The 19755-nt window shown below is 55.9% G+C and overlaps 7 protein-coding genes across 7 annotated transcripts; 4 read left to right on the top strand and 3 right to left on the bottom strand.

The window, feature by feature from the left end:
* Window positions 1-898: 898 nt before the first annotated feature.
* On the bottom strand, window positions 899-3631 carry IUM83_11829 (helitron helicase-like protein; the record flags this gene model as incomplete). The annotated part of the gene is made up of 1 exon (XM_067936412.1): window positions 899-3631. One exon carries the CDS (start codon window positions 3629-3631, stop codon window positions 899-901), a length of 2733 nt encoding a protein of 910 aa, XP_067792072.1.
* Window positions 3632-3791: 160 nt separating this feature from the next.
* On the bottom strand, window positions 3792-4886 carry IUM83_11828 (helitron helicase-like protein; the record flags this gene model as incomplete). The annotated part of the gene is made up of 1 exon (XM_067936411.1): window positions 3792-4886. One exon carries the CDS (start codon window positions 4884-4886, stop codon window positions 3792-3794), a length of 1095 nt encoding a protein of 364 aa, XP_067792071.1.
* Window positions 4887-10851: 5965 nt separating this feature from the next.
* Window positions 10852-11364, top strand: IUM83_11827 (uncharacterized protein; the record flags this gene model as incomplete). The annotated part of the gene is made up of 1 exon (XM_067936410.1): window positions 10852-11364. The coding sequence occupies one exon, from the start codon at window positions 10852-10854 to the stop codon at window positions 11362-11364; it is 513 nt and encodes a 170-aa protein (XP_067792077.1).
* A 1085-nt stretch (window positions 11365-12449) lies between these two features.
* IUM83_11826 (uncharacterized protein) lies at window positions 12450-12935 on the top strand (the record flags this gene model as incomplete). The annotated part of the gene is made up of 1 exon (XM_067936409.1): window positions 12450-12935. One exon carries the CDS (start codon window positions 12450-12452, stop codon window positions 12933-12935), a length of 486 nt encoding a protein of 161 aa, XP_067792069.1.
* Window positions 12936-15475: 2540 nt separating this feature from the next.
* IUM83_11825 (uncharacterized protein) lies at window positions 15476-15988 on the top strand (the record flags this gene model as incomplete). Its single annotated transcript, XM_067936408.1, has 1 exon — window positions 15476-15988. The coding sequence occupies one exon, from the start codon at window positions 15476-15478 to the stop codon at window positions 15986-15988; it is 513 nt and encodes a 170-aa protein (XP_067792079.1).
* A 1233-nt stretch (window positions 15989-17221) lies between these two features.
* On the top strand, window positions 17222-17695 carry IUM83_11824 (Secreted protein F2; the record flags this gene model as incomplete). Its single annotated transcript, XM_067936407.1, has 1 exon — window positions 17222-17695. One exon carries the CDS (start codon window positions 17222-17224, stop codon window positions 17693-17695), a length of 474 nt encoding a protein of 157 aa, XP_067792078.1.
* Window positions 17696-18205: 510 nt separating this feature from the next.
* Window positions 18206-18613, bottom strand: IUM83_11823 (Serine-threonine kinase receptor-associated protein; the record flags this gene model as incomplete). The annotated part of the gene is made up of 1 exon (XM_067936406.1): window positions 18206-18613. The coding sequence occupies one exon, from the start codon at window positions 18611-18613 to the stop codon at window positions 18206-18208; it is 408 nt and encodes a 135-aa protein (XP_067792074.1).
* Between the last annotated feature and the right edge of the window lie 1142 nt (window positions 18614-19755).

Here is a 19755-nt window from a genome sequence, read left to right as displayed (position 1 = left end):
GCAGTACCCAAATGCCATTCTCCAAGGTAATTAAACCCGGGATGCAAGCAAGAGAGCAATGTTGCAGATTCGGGACGGCCTGCCTGGCATCTGTGCGCCAACGGGGGGAGTCTCGACTACATGGCCGTGTCGTGGAACCCACTGCAACTCCCCCGTGGCCCCACCGGAGTAGGCACCAGGCCGCCCTTAATCCCACACTATAATACCTCGACTGCCCTGAAGGTACCAGTTATCCCAACAGGCGGAACTCCCGAAACCGACACTTCTATTACAGTTAGGAAACTATGTAGCTAAGCGTACCTTAGTCCCTGTGCGGCGCTCGCGTCCTGTGGGGCTCGCTGCAGCGCCCGACGTCCGAGCGCTTCCTCGCTCCGCCGCGCGCGGAATTCAAAAAAGGAAATGTGAGCGCTGAGGCAAAATCGGCCAATCACAGCGCGTTATAATTATCACGCATGGCTATGTTGTAATATCGGGCAAACATAAGCCAGTCCGGAAGATGGTGAGATGCCATAGGGCAGGTTACTAATGCGCTAATGCAGGGCGGTAGGACAATGCGCTACGGCAGGCTGATGCCCCAAGGGCGGAACACGACGAACTTACAGACAAACTTACAGGATACTCGGTTAGTTGTGGTAGACTAGCCGAGCGCCGCCGCTTCGCGGCGGTGGGTGTGGGTTTGGCCACAGTAGTGTGGGCCGCCCGCCTCCGCTTCGCTCCGGCGGGCTGGTTGGTTTGCTTATACAACGCTTGACGTTGGGGTATGGGTATGCCCGCCTCCGCTTCGCTCCGGCGGGCGATGGTTTCGTCAAAGGGATGCATTGCTAATGTGAAACGCACTTCCAAAAAAGACATGTATTTATGTAATTATGAAGTGTGTACTGCTGAATGCCTACTCCGCCTAAGCATCTTCGAATATCTGCCTGTACACAATGTTGTCAGTGTATGCACCGTCGTCTTCCTCCAGCTCCGGATACTCGATCAAAGCCTTGAACTTGGACCTGGATGTAACTCTCGACAGCGCCACGTAGAGCTGTCCGTGGGAGAAGCAGGGTGTCGCCAGATACAAACCTAGGTTCTGGACGGTTTGGCCTTGGGCTTTGTTGATGGTCATGGCGAAAGCTGGTACAACTGGAAACTGCTTGCGTCGCAAGCGGAAGGGGAACTCGCGCGCGTCCCCATCGCTGACGAAGACGATCCTTGGAATTAGAACGTTTTGGCCTATGCGCTCGCCAGTCATGATGGTAGCATGAATAACGTGGGGCTTGAGCTGGACAACCCGTAGTCGCGTTCCGTTGCAGAGGCCCAAGTCGGGGTTCAGGTTTCTCATCATCATAATTGGGGCGCCTTCCTTCAATGTAAGTTTGTGTGGAGGAATACCGTTGATAGTCACCGAATGCAACACCTCCGGCTCGAAGAAGTTTCCTTCGTTGTCGTCATCCACTGAATCCACCGATAGATACTCGCGGGCCTCCCCGGAGAGTCGTTCAGAGACAGCTTGGTTGATGCGGTGCACCACGGCGTTGGTAGTCGTCAAGATGGTCCTGTTGGCGAAGTACTCGTCCGTAGCAACCTCGGGATCGTTGATGTCGGCGTACATCTTATCAATAATGTTCTTCAAACCCCGTGGAACAGCTCCAGGTGTGATTTCTTCGTCTTCAATGTCGTCTCCTTCTTCGTAGATGTTGTCGATCAGCATATCGCGCGGAATCTTCACAAAGTCCCTGCCCAGGGACCTGTTGACCTCGTGTCTACCCTCTCCCACTTGTAGGAGAAACTCCGAGAAAGCTGCGAGCTCTGCGGCGGTGCTTTCGTTACTTGCCGATTGTACACGCATGTTTTCCGTGAGATGCAGCTGCTTGAAGTGTCGCCATAGCGTAGATGACTTCAGACACGCGCCGATGGTCTCCGCTGGTGTGCCGCGCACTACCACCGGCAAAATCTGGCGGAAGTCACCGGAAAGTACAAATACTTTCCCTCCAAAAGGCTCCTGGTCGTTACCCATGATGTCACGCAAAGACCTGTCCACCGCTTCGAAGGCGTGCCTGTGAGTCATTGGAGCTTCGTCCCAGATAACCAAACTGGCTCGCTCGATCAACATCTTGAGGCGCGATTGTTTGTAAATCGCACACGTCGACTTGTCGTTCAGCTTGAGAGGTATCTTGAACGTCGAATGCGCTGTGCGCCCACCCATGAGCAACAGCGAAGCAATTCCACTCGAAGCCACAGCAATCGCGATCTTCCCGGACAGTCGCACCTTCGCCAGGATATGCCGCAGCAGAGTTGACTTTCCTGTACCTCCCGGGCCGTCAATAAAGAACAGCTTGTTGCCTTGAACTGGTGCTTCGGCCGCCTGGATGATTTCGTCGTAAATAGCTCGTTGGCCGTCGTTCAGCTGGCTTTCTTGGTCCACAATGGCTTGAAGGGTAGAGTGCTGGTACCCCTCCAGTTCGCGTCGAATGAGGTTGTTCCGCAGCAGCGAATCCAGCACCAGCCGCGGGTAGTCATCCAGCTGAGGGAGGTCAAAGTCCGCCACTACGTAGCCATTGATTTGGAGCAGGTCGTTAAGGTCCTTGAGTGTGTGGAACCTGATCATGTCTTCCTTCTCCTGTCCTTCCAAGCCCCGGTATGTGTGCGCGAAGTCTTCAGAAAGAACGTCGTAGAATCGATTCCACAGAACGCGAACCTCCGAAACTTGAGAATAAACAATGATCGTCGCGAAGAGCTGGCGGAGTTGGTACGGCATCTTGAAGGCAGCGGCTTCTTCCATACACGCAATCCATTCTGCGTCGTCTTCAAGGTAGCCCAGTTTGAGTGCGGCTTGGCGGTACGACGCATACGTAACACCATCCACTGTCCGAAGCTTGGCAAAGGACTGAGGTCCCTTCCGGTGACACAGCAGTACACGCATGTAGAACCGCTCCATGTCCCGAGGGGTCACATGAACCATCCGCCCAAGCGCCGCTTGGTATTGTTTGCGACGAACCCATTTCTTTGCCTTGTCATCCCATCGGAATAGCTTCGGGATGTCTTGGTACACCATGGTCTTTGCAACTTGGTTCTCCGGAGCCTCGCTCGCACACAATTCGAAGAAGCGGGTCAACATCGAGTGGCGACCGCGAGTGAGAACTCGATCCGGGTTGTCGCTCGAACGGAAGGTCACGAATTGCTCGTTCTCCAGGTGGATCGTCAGCTGTACGATGGAATGCGTCTTGCCTTGAACGGAGAAGTCGAGAAGCCGCATACATGCCTCTATCGGAGATATATACCTTGCGTTCAGGTACCGAAGAATCTCGTTGGGATCCATCCTTGCACCGTTCGACTCCCCGCCCACCGTTTCCACAGTGATTACAGCCTTGTCGGACCCCTTGTAGACGTACTTGTACAGATATTTGACCGCCGTGAGGGCCGTACAAACCTCCACGTTGATATGGCAGTTGTACTTCTGCGAAAGGTAGGGATTGTACGGGACCACCCATTGGTTAATGGTGGCGTTGTCGTACTCCCTTCCCTTGAACTTGAGTACTCCCGGTGGCCGGCGGCGACGTCTGCAGACAGGAAACCCGTTCACGTTTCCTTGGGTAACCTCTACCAACGGCTTCGGGTATCCCTTCGTGCACTTTCCGTCCTTCATGCAGGGGCTGGAGGGGTTCGCCGCGCCACATGGACCATGCATCATGCAAGTGAGGATGGTCTCGTACAGCTGGGGTTGATCTCGGCGTCCGGGAGCTCCGAAGAGCACAACTTGTCGATGATTTGTCTTGTACGCGGCTTGTCTTCGTCTGCGAGAATAATCAGAATGTGTGCGTGTGGGAGGCCCTCTTCTGGAACTCCACCACGTAGATCCTCGCCAGAACACGTCCCAGTACGCCTTCATCCAAGTCTTTCAGCATCGCCGCCAATTTCTGCTGCCAAACGCGGGCTACAATGTCCGGGCGGTCTTGTGCGCTTTGGTTTGGCTCCGGTATCTTTTCCTGGATCTCGTCCCACGTAGGGTTGCACGTCATAGTAACGAAGACGTCCGGTTTCCCGTACTCCCGCACGATAGCCATGGAATCTTGGTAAGACTTGTACATGGCCCGCGGACTCCCCGAATGCGTAGCTGGTAGAACGATGCGCTTGCCGATTTGGTCCAGGAAGTGTCCCGAGCGACGCTGCGGTTCATCGGGGTGCTGGAGCGCCCCAGTTTCGCGGTTGTACTCCGTCAATAGGGCTTCGCCCTCGCGCAGAACCGCCGTGTTTTCACTTAGAAGCGCGTCTCGAACCCCGCTGTACTGATCGGCGCGAAGTTCAGCTTGATGGGATGCCACCCAACGCAGTTGCTCTTGCTCGCACTTGGCTCGTTGATCTACGCAGTACTGCTGGAATAATCGCCCACCTTGGTGCAGTACCGACTCGTCACCGACTTTCTGGAATAACCGGTAGGCTACATGCTCTCGGAGGGACATTTCACGCTTCTTTCTGCGCACCACGTTGTTCGCATACACGTCTGTGTAGGTCCAACCCAGTTCTCCATGCGGAAGAAGTAGTGGGTACTGCAACGGGTCATACACAGAGTGCGTCTCGAAGAGCCGAAGCAGCGAGTGATCTTTAGTACGCAGAAGGATGTCGCGCGGGCTGTCCAAGTTGCCATCCTCGATAAGAGTCGCCCCAACTTCCGAGACCGTTGGTAGGTTGTGGGTTCGTGGGTTTGACCTCTTCTCGTGCAGCCGGAACACCATATCAACCACCTCCTTTCCCGCCGCCTGGTCGGCGCGCAGCTTCTCCGCGAAGTTGAGATATTGTTGCGCGAACGGATTGCACTCCTCCATCATCTGCTCCATCTCCAGCAGCGTCCCGGCGTGGAGGTCAGCGAAAATACCTCGGCGACGCTCCGCTCGCTGTTGCATGTCTGGATCGACGATGTAGATCTGGGCAAACTTGGGGGCATGGGCTCGTTTGTGAACGTATCGATACGCGGAAGTAGAGAGCCCAAGTAGTGCCCCATGGCTCCTTGAATACGATACGTGTATACACCACGTTGTCCAGCAACGCTCTCGTCTTGGTTCACGTCCCTGAAGTTGGACCGGTTGCTACAGGAAGCCCCAATCGACGTGAAGGCAAAACTTGGTTGTAGGCACGAATGCGGCGCCGAAACTCGGCATCCGTGTACAACTGGTGCAGTCGCGGAGGCGCAGCTCGTAGTGAAGGTAGCTGCACCGCTCCCTCAAACAACAGCCTTTTTGGACTCTGCAGGCCATTTCCACGCGTTGCAATGAGGGCAGATCGTAGTTGGAGGCAGTCTGTGGCGCCCATTAACGATGTTGTCGCCGCTGAGCATGGAGACTCTGAAATCCTCCTGGTTTGCGAGTGCATGACCTCTGCGAAGAGTGCTGCGCCGTATACGCTCCTGTTGTCGTCGTTCCTCTCTCACCTCCTCCTCTTGAGCGTCTCGAACCGTGGCTTGATACTCCCGAAGAGCCACTCGCTCTGCTTCCGCTTCTTCTTGCGTCAGATTAGCCCGACGTTCTTCCTGGCGAACGCGTTCGCGTTCCTGGCGTTCTTCACGTTCATCTGGCGTTTCTTGCTGGCGTTGTTGGGCGTGTTGTAGACGATCGGTCTCCTGCATGATCTCCCGTTGTTGCTCGGTTTGGTTAGCTCTTCTAGCGGCCTGTAGTAAACGGCTTTGCTCGCGCGCTGTGCTTCGTTCGGCCTCTGTTAATAGAGCCCTACGTGTCCTTTGGCGTTCTGCATCTCTACGTCTTTGACGCTCGCGTTGGGATCCCGTCATGTTCGCCCTTCTAATTCGGGCTCTCTCTCTGTCTCGCGCGCGGCGTCGTTCTGTTTGAGACGCCGTCATTGCAGCGCGCCTCCTACGCGCTGCCTCCGCCGGGGTCGAGCCAGGAACTTGCTCCGTTGTGCTGACATCAGTTGCTACAACTGTAGAATCAACAGGCGCCGCTGCCTGGACCGGAGGTTCTTCTCTGCGGATTGGTGGAGGCCCAACAGACGTGTTTCCGGCCGCAACATGACTCTCGACAGCCGTGACAGTAGCGGCCGTGTCTGTCACGATAAGCGATTGAAATTCCTTGTTTAAGTTGTATCGTTTAGCCCTCCGACGCGCTTGGCGGCGCCTTTTAGCGGCAGGCTCCTCTGGAGCAGCCGGGGTTGCGTTGATACGCTCGTTGTCCCGCAAGGCCTGCTCGATCTCCTCGCGCGTCCATTTCCTTTTCGTTCGAGCCATTCTGGGCTGCGTACACGCAACAGAGTCACATGACGCGTTAGACATAAAGTCTAAGAACACCGTCGCCATTTCCAGGGTCCTATACACGCGCCCCGCCGCGGACACAGAAGCGCAAATAGGTGCGTCCACCTAAAGCGCCGGTCCCATACACGACCACTGGCCCGGAGATGAGGCAGGTCACCCGGCTTCGCCGAGATCTGCCCCATTTACCCCGGATTGGTATGAGATTTCCCACGCCGCTGGCGGGCGGACGTGGGCACCTCAGGGTCGCGGCTCCCAAGAGCGGTCGCTGCGGCAAGGGCACGCGCAATCCTACGTCGGCGGCGGGTGCCAGCTGCAGTCTTTCTTATCATCTTAAAATGGGTATTGCTACCCACTTTAGAGAAAGTAACGGTCAGTATAGTGGAGAGCTGCAGTACCCAAATGCCATTCTCCAAGGTAATTAAACCCGGGATGCAAGCAAGAGAGCAATGTTGCAGATTCGGGACGGCCTGCCTGGCATCTGTGCGCCAACGGGGAGTCTCGACTACATGGCCGTGTCGTGGAACCCACTGCAACTCCCCGTGGCCCCACCGGAGTAGGCACCAGGCCGCCCTTAATCCCACACTATAATACCTCGACTGCCCTGAAGGTACCAGTTATCCCAACAGGCGGAACTCCCGAAACCGACACTTCTATTACAGTTAGGAAACTATGTAGCTAAGCGTACCTTAGTCCCTGTGCGGCGCTCGCGTCCTGTGGGGCTCGCTGCAGCGCCGACGTCCGAGCGCTTCCTCGCTCCGCCGCGCGCGGAATTCAAAAGGAAATGTGAGCGCTGAGGCAAAATCGGCCAATCACAGCGCGTTATAATTATCACGCATGGCTATGTTGTAATATCGGGCAAACATAAGCCAGTCCGGAAGATGGTGAGATGCCATAGGGCAGGTTACTAATGCGCTAATGCAGGGCGGTAGGACAATGCGCTACGGCAGGCTGATGCCCCAAGGGCGGAACACGACGAACTTACAGACAAACTTACAGGATACTCGGTTAGTTGTGGTAGACTAGCCGATCGCCGCCGCTTCGCGGCGGTGTGTGTGGTTAGTCATAGGCGGTTACGCTCGCGGTTCCAGCTCGCTCCACTATTTGTCATAGCCCCCTCCGCATCGCTCCGGTGGGTTTACAGTTCGGCGCAACCCGTTACGCTACTTGGCAATCCTTTCGTCTCAACCCGTTACGCTCGCTGTGCCAGCTCGCTCCACTACTGAACATACCGTTGCTCGCAACCCGTTCCGCTCGCTGTGCCAGCTTGCTCCACTACTGAATATACCGTTCGTCCCAACCCGCTCCACTACTGAATATACCGTTCGTCACAACCCGTTACGCTCGCTGTGCCAGCTCGCGCCACTACAACGGATAGCGCTCGGTACTTGTAGGTCCTGCGGCCTTGCAGGTCCGAAGTGCTTGAAGGTCCGGCGTACTTCATCGACAATTTATCGCAACCCGTTACACTCGCTGTGCCAGTTCGCTAGGCCACTACTTACCATACCGTTCATTGCAACCCGTTGCGCTCGCTGTCCCAGCTCGCTCCACTACTTACCATACTGTTCGTCCCAACCCGTTACGCTCGCTGTGCCAGGTCGGTGCTTGAAGGTCCCGCAGGTCGCGCTTGAAGGACCATTCATCGTAACCCGTTACGCTCGCTGTGCCAGCTCGCTTCACTACTGGATATACCGTTTGTCCCAACCCGTTACGCTCGCTGTTCCAGCTCGCTCTACTACTACGCGATCGCGTTCGGTGCACGAATGTCCAACATGCTTGAAGATCCTGCGTGCTTGAAGGTCCTGTGGAAGGTGCTTGAAGGTCCGGGATCACCCCTGTCCAGCGCACGTCTTGTATTTCGCGCGCTGTATCGCGAAATGTGTGGCACCCCGAATAGCAATATATTCTAACAGAGAGGATTTCGGCCAATCACAGAGCAGTAATAATATATTATGTATTTAGCTCACGCCCAGAAGGTCGTCGTCTATTAACTTTATCGACTTTAGGGCGCATATACGGGTTGCTATATCGCGCACGCAGCGCACCGTCGTCGCTGTGCGGCGCTCGCGTCCTGTGGGGCTCGCAGCGGCGCCCGCCGTCCGCGCCCTGCGTCGCTCCGCCGCGCCCGAATTCGAATTCAAAAACGGAAATTTTAGCGGGGTGGCAATTTCAGCCTATCACAGCACGAATAAATATAACGCAAGGCTATTTTTGTAATATCGGGCATAGATTAGCCAGTCAAAAGGATGGTGGGATGCCATAGGGTAGGCTACTAATACACTGTCGCCAGGCGGGAAGGGCGCTCCCCCGACGATGCTCTACGGCAGGCTAAGCCCCAAGATAGAGAACGGACGGACTTACAGACAAACATACAGGATACTCTGTTAGTTGTAGTAGACTAGCCGATCGCCGCCGCTTCGCGGCGGTGTGTGTGGTTAGTCATAGGCGGTTACGCTCGCGGTTCCAGCTCGCTCCACTATTTGTCATAGCCCCCTCCGCATCGCTCCGGTGGGTTTACAGTTCGGCGCAACCCGTTACGCTACTTGGCAATCCTTTCGTCTCAACCCGTTACGCTCGCTGTGCCAGCTCGCTCCACTACTGAACATACCGTTGCTCGCAACCCGTTCCGCTCGCTGTGCCAGCTTGCTCCACTACTGAATATACCGTTCGTCCCAACCCGCTCCACTACTGAATATACCGTTCGTCACAACCCGTTACGCTCGCTGTGCCAGCTCGCGCCACTACAACGGATAGCGCTCGGTACTTGTAGGTCCTGCGGCCTTGCAGGTCCGAAGTGCTTGAAGGTCCGGCGTACTTCATCGACAATTTATCGCAACCCGTTACACTCGCTGTGCCAGTTCGCTAGGCCACTACTTACCATACCGTTCATTGCAACCCGTTGCGCTCGCTGTCCCAGCTCGCTCCACTACTTACCATACTGTTCGTCCCAACCCGTTACGCTCGCTGTGCCAGGTCGGTGCTTGAAGGTCCCGCAGGTCGCGCTTGAAGGACCATTCATCGTAACCCGTTACGCTCGCTGTGCCAGCTCGCTTCACTACTGGATATACCGTTTGTCCCAACCCGTTACGCTCGCTGTTCCAGCTCGCTCTACTACTACGCGATCGCGTTCGGTGCACGAATGTCCAACATGCTTGAAGATCCTGCGTGCTTGAAGGTCCTGTGGAAGGTGCTTGAAGGTCCGGGATCACCCCTGTCCAGCGCACGTCTTGTATTTCGCGCGCTGTATCGCGAAATGTGTGTGGCACCCCGAATAGCAATATATTCTAACAGAGAGGATTTCGGCCAATCACAGAGCAGTAATAATATATTATGTATTTAGCTCACGCCCAGAAGGTCGTCGTCTATTAACTTTATCGACTTTAGGGCGCATATACGGGTTGCTATATCGCGCACGCAGCGCACCGTCGTCGCTGTGCGGCGCTCGCGTCCTGTGGGGCTCGCAGCGGCGCCCGCCGTCCGCGCCCTGCGTCGCTCCGCCGCGCCCGAATTCGAATTCAAAAACGGAAATTTTAGCGGGGTGGCAATTTCAGCCTATCACAGCACGAATAAATATAACGCAAGGCTATTTTTGTAATATCGGGCATAGATTAGCCAGTCAAAAGGATGGTGGGATGCCATAGGGTAGGCTACTAATACACTGTCGCCAGGCGGGAAGGGCGCTCCCCCGACGATGCTCTACGGCAGGCTAAGCCCCCAAGATAGAGAACGGACGGACTTACAGACAAACATACAGGATACTCTGTTAGTTGTAGTAGATGAGCCTCCAAGAGTTACTAATATCAGCAGAGGGTCCGAGGGTGTCCTCCTGCGAATAGCTTTGGCAACGCGTGTTCTCGGAAGCAGCGGCGGGCAAGCTGGTGCGGTCGAATCGACCTGCTGGCAGCAGTGCCGCCGCCGCTGGATCATGCTGAACAACCAGTTGCCGCTGCGACTCGATCTCGCTGGGCGGAAGGTGTAAGCTTAGAAGTGGATGTCACCGCTTGGTCTTCACGGCGGCACCGAGGGATTCACTTATCCAGCCGTTGCAGGCATCAACGCACGGCTGAGCGCATCCCACGGGGGGAGTGGCCCAAGCGTCCAGTCGATACACCCTTTCAGCTGGATCTGCTAATGACGTCGTTACGGGACCAATTTTTGGCTACACTGTGGTGCTGAGGCCGCACAATGCCGTCCCCGAAGCAGCTTGCGAGCGCTGATCGGATAGCTGAGGTGCATGCTGGCCCTTGTTATTCCGGCGCGATCGTAGCCTCGCAGCGGCAAACCTCTCGCAAATTAGCCCCAGGCGATCGATCGTTGGCGACCTGTTCAGCCAGAGACTTTCGACTTCGATCCCGTTGCAGTAGTCGCCGCCACGCATGACTCGATCGTATCCGGCATGTCAAGCCTAAGTCAGGAAACTTCGAGAATCCGTCAGCCTGGATCCGGGCTTCCCGCGAGTATTATTGCTGCTCTAACAGCGAGTCGCCTTGAAGTGTAGTGCGCCACACACAGAAATCCGGCGATACTGATCGAGGCCGCAACTGGGGATGCGTCATTCCTCCATTTGCGGCACTACGGCCACAACTACCCCACCACACTACCCGCCCAACATGCTCGCACTCTTCGACGAGGTCCCGTCGTCCGCATCGCTGCTCATGCAGTGTGGGTACCGCAGCAAAGTCTGCACCAACACGCGCGCCACCAAAATCGACGGCACGCTGCACAAGCTGTGCGAGTTCCACCGCCGCAAGGCCAACGCCAACCAGCAGCGGCTCCACAAGCGCCAGCGCGAAGAGCGCGTCGCGCGCCGAAAATCGGAGACTGCCACGAAGGCGGCGGTGGAGGAGGACCGCCCGGCCAAGAAGACCTGCCTCAGTATCCACGTCCCCATCGACCCGATCGCGGTCGACCCAATCCCCTACGCTGCGGCGGAACTTCCACCGCTCGACCAGTACTACCCAAACGGCTTTTACGCCGGAGAACTCGTCGCCACCCCCACGAGCCTCACGTCCGTGGACATGGAGCTGCTGGAGCTGCTGTTGCTCGACGTGCAGCCGCTGTCGCTGATGGCCCCGCCCAACTCGCCGACCGCCGTGGACGGCGGCGACTCGGTCGTTGTGTGAGCGAAGCGCGTCTTAGATTTAAAGTGTATTTACGTTCTCCCGAGAATCCTACAACGTCGTAACCTAAGTTCCTCAATCTACGTGCAAGCATGTATTCCGTCAAGTGTTTTTCATGTGTGTTCATTACAAGTACTGTACAATGGGCACGGTGGAGGGATGCCATTCCTCGCAAGGCAGAAGAGGCTTGGTCGCCGGAGCAACAGTACAAGTCGTCTACAGGCAGCCATCCGATATGCTACATATATCGGTGCCCCATCTCAAGTATGCTTGCTTGCATCACGGACGATGGAGGGAGATATGCACGGGTGGTTGCAATGGTTTTGCGGGTTACGACTGTACATGAAGCAAAGCCGTGAGAAAAGCTCGAACTGCAGTCCTTGTGTGTGTTTCGATAACATCGACATCCGCGCAAGAGGTAAGGGAAGACATCGTCCTCGGGTGCACGCCATTTTTTTTGCCTGGGGATCCAGTCCTGGCGCTGGCGTGTTGTCCAAGCATTTGTCTTCCCGTTTGGGGCACGAATCGAGATATGGCCCAGCAGGACCGGTTGAATCGTGAGTCTCGGCTATTGCAGTTCCCCCGCGTGATGAGTCCAGAGTGTAGCAAACGTATCAATGCGGTCGAAAAGCGGCGGTACGAATTTTCGGTGGAGCTCGCGACCGAGCTAGAGGCTCCAGCCTAGAGCTGACAAGGCTACAGCCGCTGTTGTGTCAAATACTCGCAGCTTGCCCCGCAGCTCGTGGCAAAGTGAGCTCATACACGCAGATTTCTGCCGAACGGTGCGTTGCTCATCCGTCCCCTTCACTTGGTCAGTGCCCACTTGATTTACCATATCGAGAGCGTCGAGGTGATGCGCACGTCGCCAATATGCATGTATACGGATGCGCTGAGTCAGAGACCAACAATTTCTCCTGGATATCCACTATGTTGAAGCAAATCCGCGGTTCACCGCGATCGTCATGACAAGCAGTGACTAATGCATAAGTTTGCACGCTAAGGTATCCTCCTTTCAGTATCCGTCCTGGCACCAACCATTGCTCAATTTGCTGTCAACCAGCCAAATTACTACACCTCGCCATCTCGAGATGAACTCCTTCGACGAAGCCGCGGCCTTGACTCCGCTGTTCATGCAATGCGGGTACCGGAGCAAGGTCTGCACCAACCACCGCGCCACCAAGCTTGACGGCACTCCCCACAAGCTCTGCGAATTTCACCGGCGCAAGGCCAACGCCAACCAGCAACGATTACACAAGCGCCAGCGCGAGGAGCGAGCATCTAAGCAGCTACGCGAGTCGATCGAGAAGGAGTTCGAGATTTCCGAAGACTATGCGACCAAGAAAGCTCGTTGGGATATGGAGTTTGCCGACCCAATGATGCACTGGCCTGGAAGTGTGTTGCAGCACGATTTTCCTGGAGATGCAAGCGGGCTGACGCTGCCACAGATGAGATCGCAGGACATGGACATTTTGGAGTTACTGTTGGTTGACGTGCAGTCGCTACCTCCGCTCGAGTCGTTCTTGCCAAATGCGCCACCTGTCTCCGAGAGCGATGAAGAATTGGTTATGATGTAAACGATGTGGAAGTGAACGTGGGCTTGGCGAGTACACCAACAAGTTGTGAGCGATAATGTTGAATGCATCTTCAATTGAATAAATGTCCACGACATCAATTAAACAGCCTCATTTCATGTGTGTTATTTGGGTCTGCTCGAATCGGTTTGGTGGTGTCACTGAGAGCTCATGAAAAATAGTACGCGCGAATCGTTTTCGAGCCGGCATATAATATATTGGCCCCCATCTTGAGTTAGTCATTTGCAACAACCCAGATCTCATAACGCTTCCTCAGCATTAGGTCTCCGACGCTAGGGTCTTTCCTTCTCTAGATATTCAACTTTCTTCTTCTTGCTGGGCTGTGCAGTATACGATTCCTTCAGCACGGTGCACCCGCTCCACACTCTTGTATAAAAATCATCTATTTTTTTCTTCCCGGCAAGTAGAATCGCGATTGTAGAATGGGAGGCCAGATCGAGTCACGCATTGCGGGACAATATAATATGTGCATCCCCCTTGTTAGTGCGCTTCGACAGAGCTGATGAGCTGAGGTTCCCCGCCAAGCCTGGATATTATCGTTTTGCTGGCAGGAAGATCAAAACACAACTTTACTGAGCCTCGGCTTTGTATTTTTGACGTTGCCTTCCACCTTGCTCAATTTGCGGCCAACCACGACAACTACCAGACAATATCACCCCACCTCTGCGTCCTTGTCGGAAAACAATACCAGTACATATTTCAATACGGTACATAATTGGGGATTTCCGATAAAAATATTCATTATTGGACGCCATGGATTGCAGTGCGGATACCCCACCACCAAGCTCGACGGGACTCTGCGAATTTCACCGGCGCAAGTCCAGCCGATCAAGCAGGAATTCGCGATTGCGGAAGAATATCCGATCAAGAGATATGGACCCGATTGTCGACTCCCCTTACAATTCAACGAGTTTGGCGGATACGAAAACTCGTCGCAGCACACCACCACTTACAGTTCATACAGCACGAGTGGGTTTGTATTGTGGTCCTTGGAAGTGGACATCCTGGAGGCTGATATGCAGTCGCTGCCTCCAGCTATGGATGGCAAGGTTTCAATCGTCTTATAAAGTAGCTGTGTAGATGTAACCACAGCATGAGATCTCACGCAGCTACGCGTTGTAAATTACTTTCAAAGGCGTCACTGAAAGACAGGGGTGTGCGTGCACTTTGAAGCATGACGAGACCTCCCGTATTCGTCACGTTTGTACATTGATGCTCTTCCGATGCACCGCTTTACCCGAAAAAAAAAAAAACGTCGAAGAGCAGCACCCCCACCTCTAGTTTGTCAGTGCCATTACCGGTAGTCGTTGCCTGCCCGGGAAGTATCTGATGTATGGTTTAGGCAGTCACACTCATTCGTGTTGGAGAAATGGGATTGCCAAAACGCTTGCTTGAATGAAAACGACCTTTTGCCTCAGGCTCTTGGCTAGCGAATTTAGGGTTTAGACCGAAAAGGTTGTTAAGGAGGGCCTCAACCTCCTACGGTATGCACCTATCTTCTGGACTCCAGGCAGTGAACCCCCAGTTGATTGCCAGCGGGAAACACAAGCAGTCCAGGGCTAACCGCTTTCCTTGTCTTTCTCGTGTACATGTAGACCCGTTCTGAATTGCGACGTTTTTCACGACCCACACTGCACTGCTCACTTCGTGCTTGAAGTGGGAAAATCGCGAGGCGGAAAATGCCCGAAAAATGCCTGAAACAGTACGAGAGCGCAATATAATATATCGGAGCGCCCCATCCAACATAGCGGCACCGGGGTCGACAGCACAACGGAACAGCCTCCATCCAGAGAGTATTATAGAGCTTCCGACAGAGTGCATGCGTTGGTTGGTGCCCAACAGCTCCACACCGAGATGCGGTCCCCACCGAGAACCGCGCGCCCGGGCTCTGGACGAGTCCATCCCGCGGGGGAGAGATCCAATCGCGGGCCTGCCATCGATCGATTCGTGCCTCGCTGGCACTGACAGCACTGACTCGGTCGTCAATGACGGGCTGCGGTAGATAGCCGCCTGAAGGACGCGCGAAGTCGACGTATATGGCGCCAGACAGTCAAGTGCCCGCGCGGCTGAACCGAACCTCGCACGCAAAAATTGACAGCGATAGCGAGGAAAGACGAAATCTTCGCTCGAGCTGCTAAGTACCGCAATCGTGCAGGGACGCGTTGAATGGAGGCCCTGTCGAACTGTAAGGCGTATCGGATAGCAGCCACCGGGAGTGAAGCTATTTGGTGTAATTCCACGGTAAAACGTGACCCGATCACAATGCGGTGGTGGCTTCAAAGACAGTGGCGTCAAGTGAACGCTGTCAGCGTTCATTTACTTTGACTGTCTGACTCCAACTGTCTCAGGTGAACCCATATATATATATTTTTTGGCGGGGTCAGACTGGATACTCTAGCGCTCACAAACAGAAAAAAACTCAGGATACCTTGTTGCCGTCGCCAGTCGCCCCGCATACATGTACTTCATTGTTCAATTTGCGGCCAACCACCACAACTACAACCAACAAAACAGTTACCAGTATGAACACCTACTTCGACGAAGTCCCCACCTCCGCGTCGCTGCTCTCACAGTGCGGATACCGCAGCAAGGTCTGCACCAACCACCGCGCCACCAAGCTCGACGGAACTCTCCACAAGTTGTGCGAATTCCACCGGCGCAAAGCCAACCTGAACCAACAGCGGCTGCACAAGCGCCAGCGTGAGAAGCGAGCCGCCCAGCAGCTGTGTGAGCCGCTCAAGAACGGGTTCGAGCTTCGTGCGGTCAAGAAGGCTCGCCTGGGTATGGAGCCCATTGTGGACCCGAATTTGCACTCCCCGGCTAACGGCTACTGCTACTACGGACTTGGCGGCTGTGAAAGCTCCTCGCAGCAAGCTTCCCCCGTGGGAGCCAGCGAGTTCGCGTTGCAGCGGATGGGATCCCAGGACATGGACATCTTGGAACTACTGCTGCTGGACATGCAGTCGCTGCCCCCGCTCGAGTCTTTTTTGCCGAGCGCGTCCGCTGCGGACGACAAAGGCTCGATCGTCGTGTAGCGTCGGCCACCGCCATAGAAATTCGGAATTGCTGTGTAAGAAATCGTACGATTACAATGCGCTCTCGTCGTTTGCCAAGGCCAGCTCTAGCAACATGCACCGTGGTCCTTTTGAATGTCTGGCAACCAGTTGGTCTCGAATGCCTGGTTGGACAGGATTGTTGAAGCTGGTTTTTGGCCAATATCCGTTCAGTCGGGCACTGAAGCGGAGTGTTGTTGTCCTGCACGATGTCACAGCTTATGTGCACTACACAAAGGCAACTCGGAAGTTGAAGCGAATGTTGGCGTGAATCTGTGATTAGAATGTTGATGAACGCAGCAGCAGCTCGAGTAGTTTTCGGGTTTGTAGCTCACTTACCATTCTAACACCGCAAGAGCAAGTTGGCGAGTTTGAGCTGAGCACGCATTGTGTTTCTTGCCAGCGGCTCGTCACGTTCACGTACAGTATATATTATATCGGCGAGATGGGCAGCTCCACCTCTCTGAACGCCCAACTGACTGGCGCACTTCTTGCGTAATGACGTGGCTACGGCTGCAAGCCACGCTTCATCGCAGCCTTCAAGCCGTCGACGAGGACGAAGGTTGCCTGCAGCGCGCGATACATGTATAGTAGTCGCCGCCTGCTTACCGTATTGCCTGCACACTGGAGATTTGGCGATGACGCAGTCGGCCGCATCCGCAGCCCCGTAATCGCCCTCCTCAAGCTGAATCCAAACAGCCAGCGGGCTCCGTTGGCACCATCCAGCAGACCGCCGGTCCGCGCCGCGCGCGCTGGGCCACCCGCGCCGAGCCCGATGACTTGACGCCGAGTTCGTCAAGGACCTCAAGTGCCGGGGCCGGATTTCGGGCGCTCGGCCGGGGCGTCCAGTTGACGCAACTCGCCCTAGAGCGCGGCCGCCGCGAGCACGATTCAAAACGCGCGGGTGCAGAGCCGGACGCGGCGTGCACCACACCAAGATCTCTGTGGTCGGCACCATACTGGGCGCAAGTGAGCGCCGGCCCATCTCCCGGGGGGGACATCAATTCCCGCGCCCGCCGCTTGCCATCGCGAAATTGCTGACCACAGCCCGACGGTCGCCAACAGCTTACGCGCGCAGAGCCGCGGCCAAATAGTACTCGGTCCCAGCGAGACTCTTGGGTCGAGTCTCCTGGTCTTGTCGGTCATTCCGGAATCACGCGCGTGCCGCTCGGAAGTCTCCAGCCAGTCTGCACATCCACCCGCTCCGCTCTAGCCATGGCGCCCGCCACCTCCTCCTCCTCCTCTTCGCCGCTGCCGCGCGAGCTGCAGTGCGCCTACCGCAGCAAGTTCTGCGACGCGCCGCGCGCCACCAAGCTGGACGGCACGCTGCACAAGCTCTGCGACTTCCACCGCCGCAAGGCTAACGCCAACCAGCAGCGGCTGCACAAGCGCAAGAAGCGCATCCTCGAGCAGCAGCAGGCGGCCACCGGCGGCCAGCCGCAGACCCCGCGGGGCTCCGCCAAGCGCGCGCGCCTCAGCCCCGAGAGCCCGCAGAGCGCCGCGGAGCCCATCGACGCCAACTTCGACCTGCTGGAGATGCGCATCCTCGAGGTGCTGCTCTTCGGCGCGGACAGCGCCGTGTCCATGACCGCCCTGCTCAAGGACGAGCGCCCCGTGTCGCCCACGACGCCCTCGGCGCTGCCGCTGCACGTGCCCGTGTTCGACGACGCCTGGTCGGTCACGCTCTAGCTCCACAACGTCGATGGAGGGACTACTTTATTCAAACGCCAACTAGTCGTACCCACCTGCATGCGATCAACTACTATACCATACTAAATACAAAGTCGATTCGTACTGTAAATGTATCCAGCACAAGTTCTGCTTCATTATTGCCTGCGTTGCCGATTAACCGGACTCGAAAAAAAGGTTGGTGTTGTGAATGCGAGCGTATTAGCGTATCGTGGCACGCGGTGATCACCAAACGTGGGTCAACGGGCGTACTACCATGTACAGGCATTCATTCAGGTGTGTGTGTATTATTGGGACTTCATTCATCACAAGCAGGTTGTTTCTAGGCTGATTGGTCGGCTATTATCTATCAGGTCTTGCCTGCCTGCCGCCAGAGCTCCAGCGCGGAGCTACAGCTGACAGGCTGGCTCATATTCAACGCCGTGCAAGTTTAATGGAGCGTTGATCTTGGGGGTGGGAGGCGAGGTCGAGGTGGACCTCGTGGTGTTTGTCAGGTGCGTCTGCAGCGGCTTACAAGCTTCGACTCGTGCCGAGCAGCGCCACCAGCAGCTCGATGTCTTCTGGGTTCAGGTCGACGGGCTCCTCTAGCGGCTCGGGGATATCCCACATGTCGAGCTCCGTGTCCGGGTCGAGCTCCAGCGGGATTTCGGCCTTGAGGAACTCGTCGAGCAGCTCGATGGCCTGGAACTCCTCGCCGTTGAACTGCATGGCTGCGAGCTGGCGCTCGAGTTGCTCTTGCCGACGCTGCTCGCGCAGCCGGCGCTGCATGTCGCGCTGGGTCTTGTTGGCCTTGAGGCGGTGTGTCTGGCAGAGCTTGTGCAGTGTGCCATTGCGCTTGCGAGCGCGCTCGTTCGGGCAGGGCTTGCTGCGGTAGGTGCAGCGCAGCTCAAGCGGGACCTGTGTGTTGGACTGGCTCATGTCTGTATTGGTAGCGGCTCAGTTGGTGTTGTGCCTTGGAGGCAAATGATGTTGTGCCCCGACATGTGCACATCCCTCGCAGCGCGAGCAGCTCTCGCAGGAAGAGGCGTGCGTGCATATTGTCCGCCGGGCAAGTGGAGACTCGCCGCGCGAACGCCATTTGCTATGAGGCGCACCGAATGGGCCCGCAGTGACGAGGCGGCCGGCCCAAGATACTCTCTTTAGTCGAGCTGACGGATATCCCTGAATCCATCCGCAGTATCCCTCGGTCCATCTCGAGACCAAAAATCGAGCCGAGCAAATCGCGTTGGGATCATACACCGCGCCGATCCTACCTGCACACACTCACTCACACAGCGCCACTGCCCTGGTGGCTCGGATTTTTGGCGAGCTTCACTCACCGCAGGCGCCCGCCCTGAGCAACACCAACAACGCCACACTTCATCATCGCCAAGTGAGACCTCGCTTACAATGCGACGCGCGCGAATGCAACGTTGCAGCCTGCTACGTTGCCACTTGCAGCTCTCGGTCGGGTGAGTAACGCAGCGTTTGCTTCAACCCGCCGCGCCTTGACAAACAGTTACAGCTTGCTGGCCACCAGGTCAAGCAAACGCTGGTCATCTCCGCCCGAGGTGGTCATTGACTTAGCTCTGACAGCACGTTGCCGCCGCTAAGCTCTTGCTTACAGGTCTTCAGGCATTGTGGCGGCGTCGACATGACGCCAAGGGCGCCCAGTATCAAGCATGGCTCCACCTCCGGCGTTTGATGATCAGCGTATCAATCTGTCCGGCTTCAACTAGAGCTATACAAATCGCAAGTACTAACACCTCCAGTACTGAATACCCCGTCCAAGCGCGCGTGCCCACCCATAACGTCTTTTCCTTAACGGATCCCACTGCAACGTTCGAGGAAGCCTACATGACATCACTAGCGAATCCTCCCCCGCGGATCTCACGACGAGCAATTTTGCGCTGGATTCGAGGTGGCTACACGCGCGTGCACGGCCAAGTGCCACAATGCAAAACGCTCTCTAGCTCACAAGCAAGTCGGTAGAACACGAGTTGAAACTTTCGTGTCGAATTCCACGATCCAGAGACTTGGTGCCATTGTGACGAGCCACTGCTGTACATGTACACTTCCAG

The sequence above is a fragment of the Phytophthora cinnamomi genome (assembly GCF_018691715.1).
Source record: "Phytophthora cinnamomi strain GKB4 chromosome Unknown Contig37, whole genome shotgun sequence".
Classification (NCBI taxonomy): domain Eukaryota; phylum Oomycota; class Peronosporomycetes; order Peronosporales; family Peronosporaceae; genus Phytophthora; species Phytophthora cinnamomi.
Note: the sequence above shows the minus strand (reverse complement) of the source record. Positions and strands in the feature narration are given on the sequence as shown.